A 21,058-nucleotide genomic window follows, 5' to 3' on the forward strand; every position below is an offset into this window, starting at 1 on the left:
ATCATAGCTCCCTGCAGCCTTGACCTCCTGGGCTCAAGCGATCTTCCTCCCTCAATCTCTGGAGGCTGGCAGAGCGGATGGGAATCAGGAGTCTCTGGTTTTCTTTCTTCCCAGCCTCCTGCGGGTTTCCTTTGCTTTGTCACTGTGCCTCAGCTGGTTACCGATTAGAACCTCATGCGAACTCTCCAGAAAGAAAAACAGCTTCTTTCCAGGGGCCAGCGCCTGATTCTACCCTCTAAATGAATTGTGAGGTTGGGTGTGGCAGCTCACGCCTGTAATTCCAGCACTTTGGGAGGCTGAGGCAGGAGGATCGCTTGAAACCAGGAGGTCAAGACCAATCTGGACAGCACGGTAAGACCCTGTCTCTACAAAAAATTTAAAAATTATTCAGGCACAGTGGTGTGTGCCTGTAGTCCCAGCTGCTCCAAAGGCCAAGGCAGATTGCTTGATTCCAGCCGTTCAAGGCTACAGTGAGCTATGATTGCACCATTGCACTCTAGCCTGGGCAACAGAGCAAGATCCCCTCTCTGAAAAATAAAATAAAATAAAATAAAATAAAATAAAATAATTATGGTAATGGCTCTGATAAGTACTTAGAACCCCATTAATTTGGGCAAGTTTATAGGAGGTTGGGTCTGAGCTTTTGGGGGCAAAGGGAATTTGAATTATTAAGCAGTGGTAATATCAGCGCAGTCTCAGGGTACGCCTGAACCGGAACTTTCCTCTAGTTCCCACTTGAGCCCCAGGCGGAGGACGCTCTTCAAAGAAGTGGGTACAAATAGCAGAGAGGTAGGATCCATCCTAAGGGGGGCCTCTGAAGCACTGAGAAGACACACAGGTAAATAGCTTTTCGTTTAAACTTTTCATTTCCTGAGCTTTATTCATATGAGCAAATGTATAGGCATATTTTAAACTCAAGTATCACAAATTCTGAATCAAAGAGGCTGCAGCTTGTATTGAGGCAGAGAAATCAAGAAGGGTAGCCTCTAGCACTAGAAGTTTGGTTTGGTGCCTTGAGCTGGGCCTGGAGATTTCATTCTTTGTGTATTTTCAAGGGCAAAATGTCTGGGGAATAATTAAAAAACTGAGCAGCCTATATCTTCCTTTTTTTGTTATCTTCATGGTGGAATTACAAGTGCTCTGCTTTATAACTAACCAGTGGCTGTGCCGCAGCCCTCTGTAGAAATCTCAATACCCAAAGCTCATGCTGTTGCCCAGGCCCTCTTGCAACAGTCCCACCAAAAGCTTTACTTTTTCTGCCTTTCCAAGTGACACAGTGAAGCAAAGCCCAGACTCTCAGGACTGGAGGAGAAGATATAATATTAGCTACCAATGAACTATGTATTCAGGAAAAAGATTAGGACAATCGATATTGATGAAGTTCACCAAGTATCCCTATACCTCACTCTGACCATGCTTTTTAATGTCCTACGCAGCAAATTGTGAGATTTTGTTCTTGATACAGTCTGGATATTTGCCTCCTCCAAATCGCATGTTGAAGTGTGATCCCCAGTGTTGGAGGTAGAGCTTGGTTGGGAGGTGTTTTGGTCGTGGCAGGGGATCCCTTATGAATGGCTTGGATAATGAGTGAGTTCTTGCTGTATTTATTCCTGTGAAAGCTGGTGGTTTAAAAGGACTTAGAACCTCCTCATCTCTCTCTCGTCCCCCTCTCTCTCACAAGGTGATCTCTGCACACATGCCCACACCTTAACCAGAAGTGGATCCTGGCACCATGCTTCTTGTGCAGCCAGCAGAACTGTGAGTCAAATAAACCTCACTTCTTTATAAAAGTACCCAGCCTCAGGTTTTCCATAATAGCATCTCAAATGGACTAAGACAGTTCTTTCCCCACAAGGTAAGATAGGAAGAAAAGCAAGAGTTAGAAACACCACTCTGTGGGTAATTTTTTCTCTTAGAGATAAGAGCTGCTGTTGGTTCGTTGGTAGCACCTCCTTATCAAACTCCTTAACAAGATAAAAGGACGTGTGTGTAATGGAAAGTGACTCAAGCTGTGCTTCTCCAACTGGGGATTTGCAGGCATCTAGGGAGCCTCTGACTTTTGCATGTACAAGATGCATGTAAGATTTTCAAAGTTTTTTTGTCTTTATTTTGGTGATTATCGGAAAATTAGGTCAGGTGCAGTAGCCCACCTCTGTAATCCCAGCACTTTGGGAGGCTGAGGTGGGCCATTCACTTGTGGTCAGGAGTTTAAGACCAGCCTGGCCAGCATGGTGAAACCCCATCTCTACTAAAAATACAAAAATTAGCTGGGTGTGGTGGCGCACGCCTGTAGCCCCAGCTACTTAGGAGGCTGAGGCAGGAAAATCACTTGAACCCGGGAGGCAGAGGTTGCAGTAAGCTTAGATCATGTCACTGCACTCCAGCCTGGATGACAGTGAGACCCTGTCTCAAAAAAAATTAAAAAAAAAATAATATGAGCATCTTCTGCATTACCTGGATGGCCCAGGTGAGTACTGAATGTGGCTTTAGTTCATGTGCTTATGTGCCAACAGCCCTGGGGCTAAGTTGTTCTACAGGAATTGTCATAAAAAGAAAAAGAGAGTGGTGTTTTTTTGTTGTTGTTGTTTTGGTTTGGTTTTGGTTTTTTTCGAGACAGTTTCACTCTTGTTGCCCAGCCTGGAGTGCAGTGGCACAGTCTTAGCTCATTGCAACCTCCTCCTCAGCCTCCCAAGTAGCTGGGATTACAGGTCTCCACCATCACGCCCAGCTAACTTTTGCATTTTCAGTAGAAATGGTTTCATCATGTTGGCCAGGCCGGTCTTGAACTCCCGACCTCAGGTGATCCACTCACCTTGGCCTCCCAAAGTGCTGGGATTACAGGCGTGAGCCACTGCGCCCAGCTGAGGGTGGAGATTTTAATAGAAATGTGTTTGTTGCTCAGGAAAGCTGCCAGAATATAAATTCCCAGAAAGCAGGATTTCCATCCTCTTTGCTTACTAATTTACTACACCCTAGAGAGAAAGTAGGTGCTCAATAAATATGGGGTGAATGAATGAATGATGAGTAAACATTTCCAAAATACTCCAGAGTACAGGACACTAGAGGGAGAATCAGGTTATCATGAGGCACAGAAGAACATCTGCTGGCTCAGTTGGTGCCACTTTCACATCTGAAGCAGCAACGATTCCATTTCGGTGAGTGACAGTGCCACCAGGTTAAATGAATACTGTTAACTGAAATGTTACCTATTTTGTTGGTTTGTTCATATTGACTTGTAAATTTATTCATATTTTATAGTTGCAATAGACCTATGAGTAGAAGCCATTTTATGTTTACATGTATTTGAGAAACACCATGGTAAAAAATAAATTAGGTCAGCCCTGAGGGTCTGTGAGAGTTTTCTTTTTTTCTTTAGAAGGATGCCACCTATTCCTCTACTTAAGAAATACTACCAGCCTGGGTGACATAGTGAGATCTCATCTCTACTAAAGAAAAACAAAATTAGCCAGATATGGTGGTATTGAAGCAGTGTTATTGTCTGGGGTAAATACCCAGGGTTCATTGTCTCATGCCAAGAAGATTAAGGACACGGACGGACCAGACCCACAGGAGGAGTGAGTTTAGGAGTGAAGGGTTAATAGGCAAAAGAAAGAGAAAGGAGAACAGGTCTCTCCCTTGTGTGAGAGAGGGGTTCCTGATAAAGAAAATCCAGCCCTTGGACTGCACCACATTTTATACGCAGGCTTGAGGAGATGGTGTCTGATTTCCATAAGGCCCACAGATTGGTTCAGCTAGGTGTAACGTTTACACAGTGTGTGGGGGAGGCTGGTCACCCCATTCTAACCTTATTATGCAAATGGGGTCTTTGCCTGGCTGGTGCCATATTGTCTTCTCCTTACTGTCCACATGATTTGGCAAAGAGAAGGGAAGATGGAGCCACCGTGTTGGACATGCCTACTCCCAGGTAGCCTTATCCTATTAGCACAGCTGCCAGCATTCACCAGTGCAAGCTTCCAGCTTGCTTGTCTCTGTCTGAAGCTTGATTTCACAGGCTGCTCTTTGTTAGAAAAGAAAATGATTTGGGGGTTGCTTTTTATTAAAAGGAAAACTTTACCGAGGACTTCTTCGCCCTCACTATCTGCCTAAGTAATTTCTTCTTAACTCCTGTATCAGTATGTGCACCTGTAGCCTCAGCTACTTGGGAGGCTGAGGTAGGAGGATCGTTTGAGCCTTGGAGTTCAAGTCTGCAGTGAGCTATGATTGTACCACTGCACTCCAGTCTGGGTGACAGAACAAGACACTGCCTTAAAAAAGAAAGAAAAAAAAAAAGGAAAAGAAAAGAAAAAAGGACACACTAGATTAAAACTGTCAACAATATATACCCCATCATGCAGGAAATGGCATATGGCTTCTCTAACCAAGAAAGTTAACTATTTCTCCAGGTGGCAGAAGTGAATTCTATCCACTGATCAAGGCACTGTCCACGGAATGGAGGTTGTTCCCCTTATAATTACGGCAGCCATGTTCAAGCTTAAAGGGGTCCACTGCCTTTGAGGCATCCTGTAGCTTAAATTTTTTGTGTGTTTTAGAGACAGGGGTCTTATTCTGATGCCCGGGCTGGAGTGTGCTGATGTTATCACCACTCATTGCAACCGGGGTAGTTTTTAAATTTTTTGTTTTGTAAAGACAAGGTCTCACTATTTGGGTTTTGTTGTTGTTGTTGTTTATATTGTATTGTTTTGTTTTGTTTTGTTTTGTTTTTTTGAGACCATCTTGCTCTGTCTCCCATTGTCACCCAGGCTGCACAGCAGTGGTGCAATCTCAGCTCACTGCAACACTCCACCTCCCAGGTTCAAGTGATTCTCCTGCCTCAGCCTCTGAGTAAGTGGAATTACAGGCGTGTGCCACCATGACCAGCTAATTTTTTTGTATTTTTAGTAGAGATGGGGTTTCACCATGTTGCCCAGACTGGTCTCGAACTCCTGACCTCAGGTCATCTGATCCAGCCTCCTTGGCATCCCCAAGGAGCTAGAATTATAGGCATGACCACCACACTTGGCCAGAGGTCTCACTAGTTTGCCTAGTCTGGTCTCAAACTCATGGCCTCAAGCGTGCATCCTCCCGCCTTGTCCTCTGGAATCACTGGGATTACAGGTGTAAGCTACCATGCCCAGCCCTTACTGTAGGTTTAAATCTCATCAGGTGACAGAAAGCTTAGTCTTGTCTTCAGCCTCCAGAGGGAGGGACAGTGGGAAGATGTTCTTGAGATTCAGATCGTGCTTGGCTCACTGTAAGGGTTTTCCTGCCTTAGAACAACCTGTCTCTAGAGTTTAAATCAAGCAGATCCTGAGTGATTACTTGGACTGGTAGGCAGGCATCCACTAGGGAAGTGGGTAAGATGTGATTGTGTTCCTGGAGGAATATGAGCCATCAACCATGTATTAAGGATGATAATAATCTCTGGTGAGGCTGGACAGTATCCTGTCTTCTGGAACCATCCATAGCATCATTGATTGATCCCCGTCTGGCTCTCCTTATTTCCGTCCTTGGTTCCTTGTTTTTGGCTAATCAGCATAGAGATGCTGTATCAAATTGGAGCAAGATACTTGATACTTGTATCAAGTATCAAGCAGAGGAGGTCAAGTTGGAAGCCACATGTGTGAGGTCCATCCATTGGCTGGGGCCTCTTTAGGAGAAAGAACGCTGGAATTTTCTAATATGCCTGGAGCCCTATTCATGCCAATAGGCATAGACCCCATATCATGATTGCTTGGGCTACAGGGCGGAAGCCCAATATATTGTATCTGCTTTCTTCTCTCAAACAGGAGCTTCCAAGGGCAAAAACCATGACATTTCTTTCTTCATCGTAGCGCTTTGCATTTAATGCATTTTAGCTCAATCTCCTCCCTCCCTCCTATCCCCTCTTGCTCTCTCTCTTCTTTCCTTTTCCAAGAAATCATAAGGGCCAGGCGCAGTGGCTCAAGCCTGAAATCCCAGCATTTGGGAGGCTGAGTCGGGCGGATCACTTGAGGTCAGGAGTTTGAGACCAGCCGACATGGTGAAACCCTGTCTCTACTAAAAATACAAAAATTAGACTGGCAAGGTGGCAGGTGCCTGTAATCCCAGCTACTCAGGAGGCTGAGGCAAGAGAATCGCTCGAGCCCGGGCAGTGGAGGTCCCAGTGTGCCAAGATCGTATCATTGCACTCCAGCCTGGGCTGGACAGAGCAAGACTTCATCAAGAAAGAGAAAGAAAGAGAGAAAGAGAGAGAGAGAGAGAGAGAGAGAGAGAGAGAGAGAGAGAGAGACAGAGACAGAGACAGAGACAGAGACAGAGACAGAGAAAGAAGAAATCATAAGGAGCAAACCACAGAAGTGTCCGAATGTATTTGTTGAACAGAACTGAAATGCACCTCTGCACTTCCAGGATGAGGAGTGATTCCCAAACTTGGGTTGAAGGAGACTTACCTGAGAAGTGAGAAAACAGGGAAGCCAAGACACTCAGAGATTCATGATCGTGGGACATCAGGAACCCGTCATCTGCAGGCACGGGGAGCTCAGACGGAAACATGAGGCTGACGCTCAGCAGGGACTGGGCTCCTGGCTTCAGCCACTGGGCTTGTTGAAGCCTGGGAAGGCTTCATGAACTGCCTGGTTCCCTACACAGGCTCCAAGCCCCTTGCAAGCCTTTTCCTGGCTGGCTGTGAACCCGCCCTTCCCAGAAAAGCATTGGCAAAGAGGAAGGAGGAGAAATAGCATGTCAATCAATGAAAACTCACTCACTGAAGCCCTGGGCGAGTGACCTGCTCTGCCCAGAGGCCTCACTTTATGAAACTGGGTTGTTTTTCAAGGATGGTAGAAAAAAGTATCAGACCAAAAAAATGGCTTCAGAAACCCATATAAAAAGGCTCGGAGTGGCTTACAAGGGCGGCATCTGGCCCCCAGTGCGCTGGCTCTGTCTTTTCTATTTCTTCTCCTTCTTTAGCCCCCAGCGTCCATCTAACCAGAAATAAAATATGAGAGCTTTCTGATATAACAGAGATTTAAAAACATTGGCTTTGACGGCTTGGGCATTTACCAGGACTCCCATCTGCAACTTTGTTGTTGTTGTTGTTGTTTCCCATATACATTGAGTGGAAACAAAAAGGAGAGGAAAGAGAAAGAAACGGTCACAGCTAGGGGAGGGCAGGAGCTCTGGTGTGAGGGGAAGGGGCTGGGCAGGACAGGAGGGAGACATAGCCAGAGCCCAGCCTCCTGTCCTGTCCTGCGTTCTCCCCCACGGCAGAGGGGGACCATGGAGGGTGCCCAGATCAGGAAACGATCTGTCACTTCTCAGACTATAGATGGTGCCAATGGCTGACATAACGGAGTGTGAGATTTCCCTTCAGCTCAAGGCTTGGAGTTTGCTGCCCTGCCATCCCTGTGCAGAGATACGGGGTCTCCAGAACTTTTTGTTTCGTTTTGCTTTTTTTGAGACAGAGCCTCACTCTGTCACCCAGGCTGGAGTGCAGTTGGCGTGATCTCAGCTCACTGCAACCTCTGCCTCCCTGGTTCAAGCGATTCTCCTGCCTCAGCCTCCCGAGTAGCTGGGATAACAAATGCACGCCCCCATGCCCAGCTAACTTTCGTATTTTTTTTTTTTTTTTTTAGTACAGATAGGGTTTCACCATGTTGGCCAGGATGGTCTCTATCTCTTGACCTCGTGATCCACCTTGGCCTCCCAGTGCTGGGATTACAGGCACGAGCCATGGCACCCGGCCTTGTTTTTGAGACAGAGTCTCACTCTGTCGCCCAGGCTGGAGTGCAGTGTTGCAATCTTGGCTCACTGCAACCTCTGCCTCTGGGCTCCTGCCTCAGTCTCCTGAGTAGCTGGGATTATAGGTGCCTGCCACCACGCCCAGTTAATTTTTGTATATTTTAGTAGAGATAGGGTTTCTCCATGTTGTCCAGGCTGGTCTCGAACTCCTAGGGGTCTCTAGAACTTTTATTTTATTTTATTTATATTTTTCGAGATGGAGTCTCGCCCCGTCGCCCAGGCTGGAGTGCAGTGGCTCCATCTCGGCTCACTGCAACCTTTGCCTCCTGGGTTCAAGCAATTCTCCTGCCTCAGCATCCCGAGTAGCTGGGATTACAGGGTCATCCTACCATGCCTGGCTAATTTTTGTATTTTTAGTAGAGATGGGGTTTCACTATGTTGGCCAGGCTGGTCTTGAACTCCTGACCTCAAGTGATTCGCCCGCCTCAGCCTCCCAAAGTGCTGGGATTACAGGCGTGAGCCACCGTGCCCGGCCATCCAGAGCTTTTAAATTCTCCCGAAGGACTTAGGACCAATCCTTTCCTCCCCACCAGGGTCCTGCTTCTCTTTTCTCTTCCTCCCTTTCTCCTGCTTCGTTAATTCTTCTTCCCTCCCTTGGCCCATGGCCACTCCCAGTGCCATCAGGCTTAGATGGGACCCCATGGGGTCAAGAGGGTGTTGCCCTGGGATGCTGACCTCATGCTCTGAGCAGTCTCCCGGGTATCCTGATCCCATGGTGGGGAGCTGCTGACAGATGGTGCTGATGTGAATAGTCCCTCCAGGCTACTGGACCTTGTAACCAAGGTCAGAGCTTAGAGCACATGTGCTGGTACCAGAGAGTCTCCCAGGGTCCTGAGCCAGCATCCCCCATGCCGCATAAACAAGCACAGCGGGCCATCTTGTCCAGCCACCGTGTGGTCCTAAAAAAAGAGGGGGTGCCAGATGCAGTGGCTCATGCCTGTAACTTCAGTACTTTGGGAGGCCGAGGTGGAGGATCACTTGAGGTCAGGAGTTCCAGACCAGCCTGGCCAACATGATGAAACTCGGTCTCTTCTAAAAAAAAAAAAAAAAAAAAAAAAGGGCGTGGTGGCAGACACCTGTAATCCCAGCTACTCAGGAGGCTGGGGCAGGAGAATCACTTGAACCTGGAAGGTGGAGGTTGCAGTGAGCCAAGGTCGTGCCATTGCACTCCAGCCTGGGCGACAACAGTGAAAAAAAAAAAAGTGGAATTTGCTGGATGGTGGCAGGAAGGGGCTAGATCAGGCCAAGTCCCATGGTAAGTCTCCCCTTCCTTACAGCTTTCTGTGCCAACCTGACACTCCTAACCTGGGACACACAAGGGTTCGTAAGCGAGGGTCAGGTGTCCAGTTCTGTCCTGCTTTGAGGGGGAAGAGGTGAGTACGAGGGTAGACTGGCATCGCCTTAGTCAGCCCCAGTGTGTGTGGGCCTTTTGCCTTTACTAAGCAAACGCAGACCTGGTGCACTGACTCACACTGTAATCCCTGCGCTTTGAGGGGCTGAGGTGGGAGGACCACTTGAGGCCAGGAATTCAAGACCAGCGTGGGGAACATAGCAAGAACCTGTTTCTCAAAAATCGGCCAGGTCTAGTGACCTGCACCTGTGGTTCCAGTTACTCAGAAGCCTGAGACGAAAGGATTGCTTGAGGCCAGGAGTCTGAAACGAATCTGGGCAATATAGCAAGACCCCTCTCTGCATTTTTTTTTTTTTTTTTTAGAAGGAGTCTTGCTCTGTCGCCCAGGCTGGAGTGCAGTGGAGCGATCTCGGCTCACTGCAACCTCTGCCTCCCGGGTTCACGCCATTCTCCCACCTCAGCCTCCCAAGTAGCTGGGACTACAGGCGACCGCCACCTCGCCTGGCTAATTTTTTACATTTTTAGTAGAGACGGGGTTTCATGGTATTAGCCAGGATGGTCTCGATCTCCTGACCTCATGATCCGGCCGCCTTGGCCTCCCAAAGAGCTGGGATCACAGGCGTGACCACCGTGCCTGGCCTGCATTTTTTTTTTTTTTTTAATTAGCTGGATGCAGTGGCTCACACCTGAAATCCCAGCACTTTGAGAGGCGAAAGTAGGAAGATCTCTTGAGGCTACGAGTTTAGGCCCAGCCTGGGCAATGCAGCAAGATTCCATCTCTACAAAAATATTTTGTAAAAAATTAGCCAGGCACGGTGATGCGTACCTGTAGTCTCAGTTACTCAGAAGGCTGAGGTGGGAGGATCACTTGAGGTTAGGAATCCAAGACCAGCATGGCAAGAACCTGTTTCTCAAAAATTGGCCAGGTCTAGTGGCCTGTGCCTGTGGTTCCAGTTACTCAGAAGGCTGAGGTGAACGGATTGCTTGAGGCCAGGAGTTTGAAATCAATCTGGGCAATATAGCAAGATCCCTCTCTGCATTTTTTTTTTTTAAATTAGCTGGATGCAGTGGCTCACACCTGAAATCTTAGCACTTTGAGAGGCGAAGGTGGGAAGATCTCTTGAGGCTAGGAGTTCAGGCCCAGCCTGGGCAATGCAGCAAGATTCCATCTCTACAAAAATATTTTGTAAAAAATTAGCCAGGCACAGTGATGCGTACCTGTAGTCTCAGTTACTTAGGAGGCTAAAGTGGGAGGATCATTTGAGCCCAGGAGTTTGAGGCTGCAGTGGGTCATGATTGCACCACTGCACTCCAGCCTGGGCAACAGAGCAAGACCCCATCTCATAAATAAATCGTTAAATAAATAACACTAAACCCTCAAAGCCAAATAAGCTCTCCCCTGGCGTCTCCATCACTCCCCTCCCCACCTCCAGTTCTGGAGAAATCAAGACACAAAGGAGGCCGTTCTGGGAAGTGCTATTAACATGTATTTATTCCACAAGGTGGGAGATGGGGTGAGGAGATGGTCACCAATAAGATGTCACCAAATGAGACACTGTGAATCCCACACAGGGCAAGGGGGCAGCTACAGGGTTCAGCTCTGGGCAGGGCTTGTCCAGGGACAGAGTGGGGAAAAGAGATGGGAACTGGGAGATGGGACAGCCTCCCATCGGGGGCACCCCACAGGGCAGGGCTGAGACACATCCTTCCGGCCAGTGACATGGGGCCAAACCCACACCCTTCTCATCCCTCGTCCCCATCCAGGCGCGTAATGAAGCAGCAAGCCCAAGGCCACACAGCTAAGTCAGCATCGTCGCACGCTCTGGAACGCACAGCCAGACACACACACACACACATACACACTGCCACACACAGCACACAGGCACACACACGCTCGTGCATGCACACGCGTTCATATATTAACTCTGATTTATATGTGCACCCTAACCAGAGGGCAATCGAAAAAAATTAATACTCTTCAGAGAGGAAACGACTGCCTTCTGCTCTGCCAGCCAGCAGAGCGTGGGGTGAAATGAGGCGAGCCAAAAGCATCTTCGAGGGTCCTGGCAGCCTTTGCTTCAGCCCTTAGGTTCTGGATGGAGGAGCGGTGCTGCTCCCCGGTGGCAGCCTCCGGGATCAGGACTCCCTGGTCCTCGACCCAGCTCCATTCCTGTGGGGCCCTCGCAGCTGAGACCCTGCTGCAGGCTTAGCCTATTTCTGTCTCTGGCTTCCTCTAGACACAGGCAGGAGAGCTGGCCCAAGCACACTGATAAGAGCCTAGTGCCCAGGTGATTAGGAGAGAAAGCATCAGCTCCATCCAGGTCATCTCGGGAGGGGCCAAAAAAGTACAGAGCTGCAGTACCCAAAGCCACCATGGTGGGAAGGGTTAGGGGCGGCGGCTGCCTTGGGGCATGAACAGACAGGTGTCATGTGGGCAGAAGTAACCTCGAAGGAAACAGTGCCCTCACTGCCTCCTTTTAGGGTGGGGAGCTAGGACATGGCTGAAGCCCCTGCTGCCTCCCTCTGTGTTGATGGCTGGAGTTCAGCAGCTGCTGCTGCAAGAGATGAGACACAGGAGGGGACCCTGCCAGTCCCAGATCCTGATTCTGGGATGGGAGATGTGGAGGAGAACTGGACAGTCTTGCTCCTCAGTACCAGGTTCACATCAGAGGCTGCGGAAGACAGCTCTCGGTTTCCCAGAGAAGGGGTTGGGGGGCTTTTCCAGGGTGCAGGAAACTTGCGGGCAGCTGAATGCCTGAGGGGGGACAGAGTCTCCATCCAGGGTCCCTGTGCTGCCCTGGAGAAGCCCTGGGGGGTCCATCAAGTACTTGCCAGCCCCTTGCTGTCTCTCCGCCAGGGCGGCTGGTCCAGAGGTTGGAGGGAGCAGCCATGTCCTGGGGGCCAGGCTCCAGTGCCCCAGCTCCCTCCCTCTACTTGATGGAGTTCTTAATGGTCCACCTCTGACCTGTGCAGCTGCGGAGGATGAGGTCGATGCCAGCCAGGCCCCGGTTCTCCACCTCTAGGCAGCGTCCCGTGCCCTTGTTCATGATGGCTCCGTTCTGAGAGGGGGCAAAATCGAGAAGAGAGGATAAGAGAGACAGGAGAGAGAGAGGGAGAGAGAAACAGCGAGAGATACAGAGAGAGGAGAAAGAGAGACAGGCGAGAGAAAATGACAAAGAGACAAAACGAGAGAAGAGAAAGAGAGACAGAGAAAGAGGTAAAGAGAAGACAGAGAGAAAGAGGACAGAGAAAAAGAGGCAAGAGAGAGAGGAGAAAGAGAGAAGAGAGAGACAGAAGAGAAAGAGACAAGAGAGCGAAAGAGACAAAGAAAGAGACAAAGAGAAGACAAAGAAAGGGAGGAGGGGTAGAAAAGGAGAGAAGAGAGAGAAGAGAGAGGAGAGAGAAGACAGAGAGAGGAGAGAGAAAAAGAGAAAGATAAAGAGGAGAGAGAGAGAAAAAAGAGGAGAGGAGATGGAAAGAGAGAACATAGAGAGGAGATAGACAAGAGAGGAGAGACAAGAGAGAGAAGAGAGAGAGGGAGAGGAAGAGAGGGGGAGAGAGAGAGTAACAGAAGGAGAGAGAGAGAGAGAGGCTTAACCATCATGGCACCTGCCACACACCTTCTTGCAGAGAATCAATTCCACCAACATTCTTTGCATGGGGCTGGGGCAGGGAAGCACGAGGACCTCCTCTGGGGACTCTGAAGTCAGAACCTAAATAAGCTTCACCTGGTTTGAGTATCTGAATCAGGTGAGGAGCACTGGTGAGGGATGGGGTCGGGACGGGAAGTTTCCCGGGATACTCTTGGTCTGATGGTCTCAACCCCACTGGCTGTGGGTACTTAGTGGATTTCAAGGAAGTCCCCCCTCACTCCTCTCTCAGGATTGATCAGAGCTCAACCAGCCTAGCACTGATGTAGGAATCAGAAATGCTACTCCATGCAGAAACTCCACAGCTGCCCCCAGGAAGTGCTTGGGGTCCACAAGCCCAGCCCCGGGCAGGGAGACCTGGGTTCGGGATTGATCTTTGCTGGGGATCCCTGGGGAAGCTGGATTCCCCTCTGTGGTCTGCAGCCTCTGACCGCTGGCCCTGTCTGTACAGCACTCACCTGGATGAAGTTCCAGCGCTTGTACAGGCTGCTCTTGACCTTGTCGCAGTCCAGGAGCTGGGGCAGCCGACTCTTAGAGTTATCCACCAGGCAGCGGGTGTCAGGGAGGAGTGTGGTGGTCCCCAGGGCGCCCAAGTGCAGGAAGCCTTCCTTGGTGTAGCGGGCAAGCTGTCGAGAGACCAGAGCAGCAGGCGAATGGGAGTGAGAGGCAGGAGTGAGACCATGGGACGAAGCGGGGCTCAGGTCGGCCGGCGTCACCCCTGCTGTCTGTCAATACTGCAGTCCTGGCCACCATCCCAGCCTGTCACTCACACTGTATGCTCAGCTCACAGGAAAGCCCTATTCCAGAAAGCCTCCCGGGCTTCCTGAGCCTGGATACAGAGTCCCCAGGGCAACTCTCTGATCTTTTTTTCTTTTTTCTTTTTTTTTGAGATGGAGTTCTCACTCTGTCGCCCAGGCTGGAGTGCAGTGGCGCGATCTCAGCTCACTGCCACCTCTGCTTCCCAAGTTCAAGCGATTCTCCTGCCTCACCCTCCTGAGTATGTGGGATTACAGGCGCGCACCACCATGCTCGGCTAATGTTTGTATTTTTAGTAGAGACGGGATTTCACCATGTTGGTCAGGCTGGTCTCGAACTGCTGACCTCGTGATCTGCCCGCCTTGGCCTCTCAAAGTGCGGAGATGACAGGCGTGAGCCACCGCACCTGGCCCTGATCTTTTTTCAAAGCATATCCTCAGGCAGTGTTTTAGGACCTAGTCTTCTATTCAGCAACGTCGGGGAGAAGGAATAGATGAAGAAGCTGGATGTCTAATCTCTAAATGGCTCTACTTTCAGCTGGCTGGGCCACCTTGAACAAGTCACTTAACCTCGCTGAGTCTCCATTTCCTCCTCACTTATCAAGAGGGATTGACTAAATCTACCCTGGTGCAAAAGGCTCAAAGAAGCCATTCACTGAAGAAGAAAAAGAGACATTAAACAGTACTCAACCTCATAGGTACGAAAAGAAACAAAAATCTAAAATAATGAAATACCACATTTTACGAAAGAGAGTAGGCCAGGCTCAGTGGCTCACGCCTGTGATCCCAGCACTTTGGGAGGCTGAGGTAGGCAGATCACTTGAAGCCAGGAGTTCGAGACCAGCCTGGCCAACATGGCCAAACTCTGTCTCTTCTAAAACTACAAAAATCAGCCGGGTGTGGTGGCGCAGAACTATAATCCAAGCTATTCAGGAGCCTGAGGCAGGAGAATTGCTTGAACCTGGGGGTGTGGAGGCTACAGTGAGCCGAGATCGTGCCACTGCACTCCAGCCTGGGCAACAGAGTGAGGCTCTGCCTCAAAGAAAAAAAAAACACAAACAAAAACCAAACAAAAACAAAACAAAAAACAAAAAAACTCCCAAAAAACTGAAACTAAAATCAGAACTTATTCACATTTTGGTGACTTAAGTCTAAGATGGGCCCTCGCGCTATTGGGCTGGAGGGAGGGTAGATTACTACAACCTTTCAAAAAGCAGATTTCTACATATATGCTTTGTGCTTTTAAAACGTTCATGGCCTTTGATTCAATTAATCCACTTTTACGCACAAAGGACAAGACACTTCTTATAAGAAGACACACAAGTAGCCAGAACACGTGAAAAAATGCTCATCATCACTAATCATCAGAGACATGCAAATCAAAACCACAATAAGATACCATCTCACACCAGCAAGAATGGCTACTATTGAAAAGCCAAAAAATAACAGATGTTGGTGAGGCTGCAGAGAAGAAGGAATGCTTATACACTGTTGGGGGGAATGTAGATTAGTTCATCCACTGTGGAAAGAAGTTTGGAGACTTATCAAAGAACTAAAAGTATAACTACTGTTTGACCTGCAATCCTATTACTGGGTATCGACCCAAAGGAAAAGACATCACTCTACCAAAAAGACACACGCACTTACACGTTCACTGCAGCACTATTCACAATAGCAAACATATGCAATCAACCTACGTGCCCATAAATGGTGAACTGGATGAAGAAAATGTGGTACCTATACACCATGGAATACGGTACAGCCATGAACAAGAACAGCATCATGTCTTTTGTAGCAACATGGATGCAGCTGGAGGCCATTATCCTAAGAGAATTAATGCAGAATCAGTAAACCAAATACTGTATATTCTCACTTGTGAGTGGGAGTTAAACATTGGGTATTCATGGACATAAAGATGGAAATTATAGACACTGAGAATGCCAAAAGGAGGGAGGGAGAAAGGAAGGCAAGAGTTGAAAAACTATCTATTGGGTATTAGGCTCACTACCTGGGTGACGATTTCAAGCATACCCCAAACCTCAGCATCCTGCAATATACCCTTGTTAAAAACCTGTATATGTACCCTCTGAATCAAATAAAAATATAAATGAAAAAGAATCAATTTTTAGAACTCCATGATATGGTTTGGCTGTGTCCCCACCCAAACCTCATCTTGAATTGTAGCTCCCATAATCCTCACGTGTTGTGGGAGGGACCTGGTGGGAGGTAATTGAATCATGAAGCCAGGTTTTTCCCATGCTGTTCTTGTGATAATGAATAAATCTCATGAGATCTGATAGTTTTATAAAGGACAGTTCCTCTGCACATGCTCTCTTGCCTGCCACCATATAAGGCATGTTTTTGCTCCTCCCTCACCTTCCGACATGATTATGAGGCCTCCTCAGCTATGTAAAACTGTGAGTCCATTAAACCTCTTTTTCTTTATAAATTACCCAGTCTTGGGTATGTCTTTATTAACAGCATGAGACTGGACTAATAAACTCTAGCAGGAGGAAATAATCAGAATTGCAAACAAAAATTCATGGGTAGGGTATTTATTGCAACAGAATTTATAATAAAGAGCAGAGCAAAAATATCATAAGTGGGCAACAAAATCCTAGTGCTTGCTTTATGCTCTATGTACAACAACAAAGGCTGGATGATTACGGTAGGTTGCAAAACCGACCACATCATCCACTATTCCTTCTATACACCCATGGCAAGATGGCTTTGAAGCAATTTCCATCAAGAAGTGGAATCTATTTCACCATCCCTTGAATACTGGTTGGTCCTGTGACTTGCTTTGGCCAATGGAATGGAGCAGAAGTGAGGATGTGCCTGTTCCTAGACTAGACTTTTAGCCTTGTATGCATGCTTTCAGTCTCTTGGAACAGTAAGCCCAGGCTGGCCTGTTTGAGGATGAGAGTCATGTGGCCCAATCAATTGCCAGTTAACCACCAGTTAACCAAATGGATGAGGCCAACCTGGATCAGGCAGCCCTCAGCCAACCTGCCAATTGCTGATAGGAGATGCAGGAATGAATCCAGTTAGATCAGCCAAGCCTGGTCCAGATCATAGAATCATCCAGCTGACCTGTAGACTCGTGAGCAATAAAAAAAATGCACATTGTTTTAAGCCACTACGTTGTGGGGTAGTTGTTATGCAGCAATTCCTAACTGATACAGGGAAGGTGTTGCCTGGCAACCATTCCCACAACAGGGCCCATACTAGGCTAGCAGCCTTGCCTCTGCTGTCTTCACTGTCCTGGGGAAGGAAAATTATATTGTTTAAGAATCATATTCTAAAATTTAAAAAAATGCATTCACCCATCTTTCACACACCTGAGAGGGAGGGGCTGTGCCTAATTAATTTCCTTTCTTACTAGCAGCAAATCACAGACCAAGTGCTCAAAATGTGTTTGGGGTTGAGCACGTAAATGCGGTGAATGGCATCATTTAAAAACGCAGCCACATCTACACAGCTGTTGCCTAATAAATTAAAAAAAAAAAACACTCTGCATCATTTCTAACCATTGTAAAGAGAATAGATAATGCAGTTTTCACAACAACTCTGCAAGATACGTTTTATTATTATTTACATTTTATAGATGAGGAAACTGAGGCATGATGATATCTGGTCTGCTGACTGGGTGCTGGCTGCTTTCTTTTGGTCACCAAATACCTGATGGTTGGCTGCCATGGCCCAGCAGCTGAGCAGCAGAGGAGCCCCCTCCCAGATTGCCGGGGGAACCCCACCTCCTCCAGAGAGCCTGAGCATATTCTGCCCAGGAATGAAATAAGTAGCTCTGCTCAGGGACAGGAGTGGCTCTTTTCTGGCAGAAAAGATTCTCTGCATGGGGTTCTCATTTCTTGGTGAAAGCTACTCGGAAGCTCTTGGCTCTGATCCCAAAAGGAGGGCCTGGCTGCTCTCCTTGAACAAGGGACAGGGAGTTTATTAAGTGCCCTTGAGAGAGATGCAGTTAACATGTGCTTTAAACCCCAATTAGTTCCAAATCAAAGTAATTGTTGGAGGCAAAATGGTAAGAAAATCAGCAGCCCTCCCTCCCCCTGCCTAAACAATGTCTCCCTGAATATATTTAAATTCTCCAAATGCAAAGTGATGAATGACAGCAAGCTGCCTTTATGTTCAGGGAAAAGATATACACAGCTGCTTATTGAAATTATGAATCAATCTATTATCCAGCAGGCAGATGAGCAGCACTAAGAACATTAATTAACTGAGCATATCTGTGACCCAGATGTTTAAAGAGGGAAGCTAAATGCCACCGGGAGTTAGAGGTTCTCCTTTCTGAGGTCTGTCAGGGAATGAAACAATCAGACCTAGAATACCAGGACCTGCAGAGGCCACATGGCAGTCCTAAGCCATGCAGGCATGCAGGGTAGGCTGGGGCAGGCGAGGAGGGCCCTGGATGGGATTTCCTTTCTAGGGGAAGGTATTTATCACACTGAAATTACTAGGTCATGTGCATAGGTTCTGCTGGTCTGGCCAAGGGACCAATACTTGCCTCCTTTTCTGAGAAAGTTAGAAGCCAGTACTGTGGTCTGAAGGATGATGGGGCTAAAGTTAGGCAAACAGATCTCACATCCACTTTTCTACCATGAGGCAGGCGGGTAGTGAACCCTTGGATCTGCTGTCAACCAAATGTTCCAAGTTTGCCCCAGTCCTGAACCAGGAGCTTCTGTGATGTTGTCTACCTACCATGACTCCTCATCCCTCATGCTGTCTCCTTGAGGATCTCTTCTTCCTGTTCTCTGCACATTCAACAGGTTTTCCTGCCTCTAAGTCTTTGTCTAGGTGTGTTTCTCTGCCTGGAGATGCTACTGACTGGCCTTCCTCTAGAATGTTCTGGCTTCAACTTTCCTAGGCTTCAGTGTGATTCTCTCTTACACACAGTGTCTTCCAGCCCCTAGACCTCTCCTTTCAGGTCTTTGGAGCAACTGGATGTCTGTGCTGCTCTCATGTGTCTCTTCAAGGTGTGGTCTCCTCATCTTGACCATTTTGTTTATTCATTTTCAAGCTGATGGACATTTGGGTTGTTTCCACTTTTTGGCTATTATGAATAATGCTGCTGTGGATATTCAGGTACAATTTTCATACGAACATATGTTTTCAATTCTCTGAGGTATACACCTAAGAGTAGAATTACTCATCCTTGGGCCATATGGTAACTCTATGTTTAACTTTCTAAGGAACTGCCAAACTGTTTTCCAAAGCAGCTGCACCATTTTACACTCCCACCAGCAATGAACCGGGGTTTCAATTTCTCCACATCCTGGCCAACTCATGTTATTGTCTGCTTTTTTTGATTCTAGCTATCCTAGTGAGTGTGAAGTGGCCACTGTGGTTTCGATTTGCATTTCTCTAATGACTAAAGATGTTGAGCATCTTTTCATTTGCTTATTGACCATTTTATATTTTCTTTGATAAAAAGTCTATTCAAATCTTTTGACCATTAAAAAAAGGTCATTATTTTTGGGTTATAATAGTTCTTTACATATTCTGGATACTAAGATATTTTTCTGACATATGATTTATAAATATTTTCTCCCATTCTATGGGTTGTTTTTCACATGCTTGATAATGTCCTTTGAAGCATAAAAGTTTTTATTTTTGGTAAAATACAAAGTAGCTATTTTTTCTTTGGTTATTTGTGTTTCTGAAGTCATAGCTAAGAAACCATTGCAAAATCCAAGGCCATGAAGATTTACCTCTATGTTTTATATGAATGTTATAGTTTCATCTTATATTTAGGTCATTGGTGCCCTTTGAATTTTTTTCTATATAGTATAAGGTAGGGGTCCAAATTCACTCTTTTTCATGTGGATATCTGTGTCCCAGCACCATTGCTGAAAAGACTATTCTTTCCCTATTGAATTGTCTTGTCACTCTTGTCAAAAATCAATGGACTATAAATGTGAGGGTTTGTTTCTAGACTCTAAATGTGATTCCTTTGATCTCCATGTCTATCTTTGTGCCATACTATACTGCTTTGATTATTATAGCTTTGTAGTAAGTCTTAGAACTGGGAAGTGTGAGTCTTGCAACTTTGTTCTTTTTCAATACTGTTCTGGCTATTTTGTGTCCCTTGAATTCCATATGTATTTTAGGATTAGCTTTTCCATTTCTGCAAAAAAAAAAAAAAAAAAAAAAAAGGCAGTTGGCATTTTGCTAGGGATTGCATTGAATCTTTAGATCAATTTAGGAAGAACTGCCATCTTAACACTCTTAAGTCCTCTAATCCATGAACAAAGGATATCTTTTTTAGTTAGATCTTTAATTTATTTCAATAATGTTTTGTCATTTCAGTGTACCTGTCTTGCATTTTTTTGGCTAAATTTATTCCTAAGCATTTAATCCTTTTTGATGCTATTGTAAATGGTTTTGTTCTCTTAATTCCCTTCTCAGAATGTTCGTTGCCAGTGCAAGCAGTGTGTTTAATACACCTCTGTGATCACACCAGTCACCCAGGTACCTCATGGTCACTCTGAAAAGCAGGTTTTACAAGTCTCCTCGGTCTTTGCTTTCACAGGGCCAGGGACAGGTGCCAACTGACTACACCCACTGGAGACCTACCTGTGTTCCAACTGTGCCTGGGCCCTTCTTCATCTTTTCATTCGCCTCATGTGACTCTCTGTCAGCCAACACCCCTCCCATCCCTGCTAGAGTCTGGATTTTAAAAAATGTGTCCTTCCTCCTCAATCTCCTATCCTGGTGTCCTGGGCCCTCACTGCCTTCAGAGAATATTACTTCCCATTTTGTTGAAAAGTTGTCTCCCTTACTTCTCAAAAACCTGTCTTCCTTCACTCACATTTCCTTCGGTCTCTGACCCTCTCCCCACTCTGTAGGTACCCTAAGCCATTACTCGCTCCTTTCTTTCATTTCTTCAATCAAGCTACAAATATAACCAGATCTTTATGTCTCTAGCCACAGCTCTATTTATCTCTTAATTTGAATTTCATCTCTCTCATACCTTTCATGCCTTGCAACCTAACTTCTGCCATTGTTACTTTATTGAAATTGCCCTTTTAAAGGTCATCAGGTGATATGGTTTGAATGTTTGTCCCCACCAAATATCAGGTTGAAATGTGATTGCCGGTGTTGCAGACGGCATCTGATGGGAGGTAACTCTATCATGGGGCCATATCCCTTATGAATGGTTTAAGCACCACCCCCTTGGTGATAAGTGAGTTCTTGCTTAGTTAGTTAATGCAAGATCTGGTTGTTTAGAAGTCTGGGACCTTCTCACCTCACTCTCTTGTTCCCACTCTTGCCAAGTGATGTGCCTGCTTCTGCTTCACCTTCCACCATGGGCAAAAGCTCCCTGAGGCCTCACCGAAGCGGAGCACATGTCGTACAGCCATAAGCCAATTAAACCTCTTTTCTTTATGAATTACCCAGTCTCAGGTATTTCTTTAAAACAAGGCAAGCTCGGCCGGGCAGGGTGGCTCAAGCCTGTAATCCCAGCACTTTGGGAGGCCGAGATGGGTGGATCACGAGGTCAGGAG

At 46.9% G+C, this 21,058-nt stretch overlaps 1 protein-coding gene across 2 annotated transcripts in view; it reads right to left on the reverse strand.

Moving 5' to 3' along the window:
- Window positions 1-10,591: 10,591 nt before the first annotated feature.
- GALNT17 (polypeptide N-acetylgalactosaminyltransferase 17) overlaps window positions 10,592-21,058 on the reverse strand; it is a 594,162-nt gene continuing 583,695 nt past the window's right edge. For both annotated transcript variants that reach the window (XM_008018296.3, XM_008018297.3), the window contains 2 exons: window positions 13,236-13,403; window positions 10,592-12,186 (listed from right to left, as the gene is read on the reverse strand). In XM_008018296.3, the coding sequence (XP_008016487.1) occupies window positions 12,058-12,186; window positions 13,236-13,403 (297 nt within the window). In that variant the 3' untranslated portion in view covers window positions 10,592-12,057. The remainder of the gene's footprint in view (window positions 12,187-13,235; window positions 13,404-21,058) is intronic.

This window comes from Chlorocebus sabaeus, chromosome 28 (genome assembly GCF_047675955.1).
Source record: "Chlorocebus sabaeus isolate Y175 chromosome 28, mChlSab1.0.hap1, whole genome shotgun sequence".
In the NCBI taxonomy this organism is placed as follows: Eukaryota; Metazoa; Chordata; class Mammalia; order Primates; family Cercopithecidae; genus Chlorocebus; species Chlorocebus sabaeus.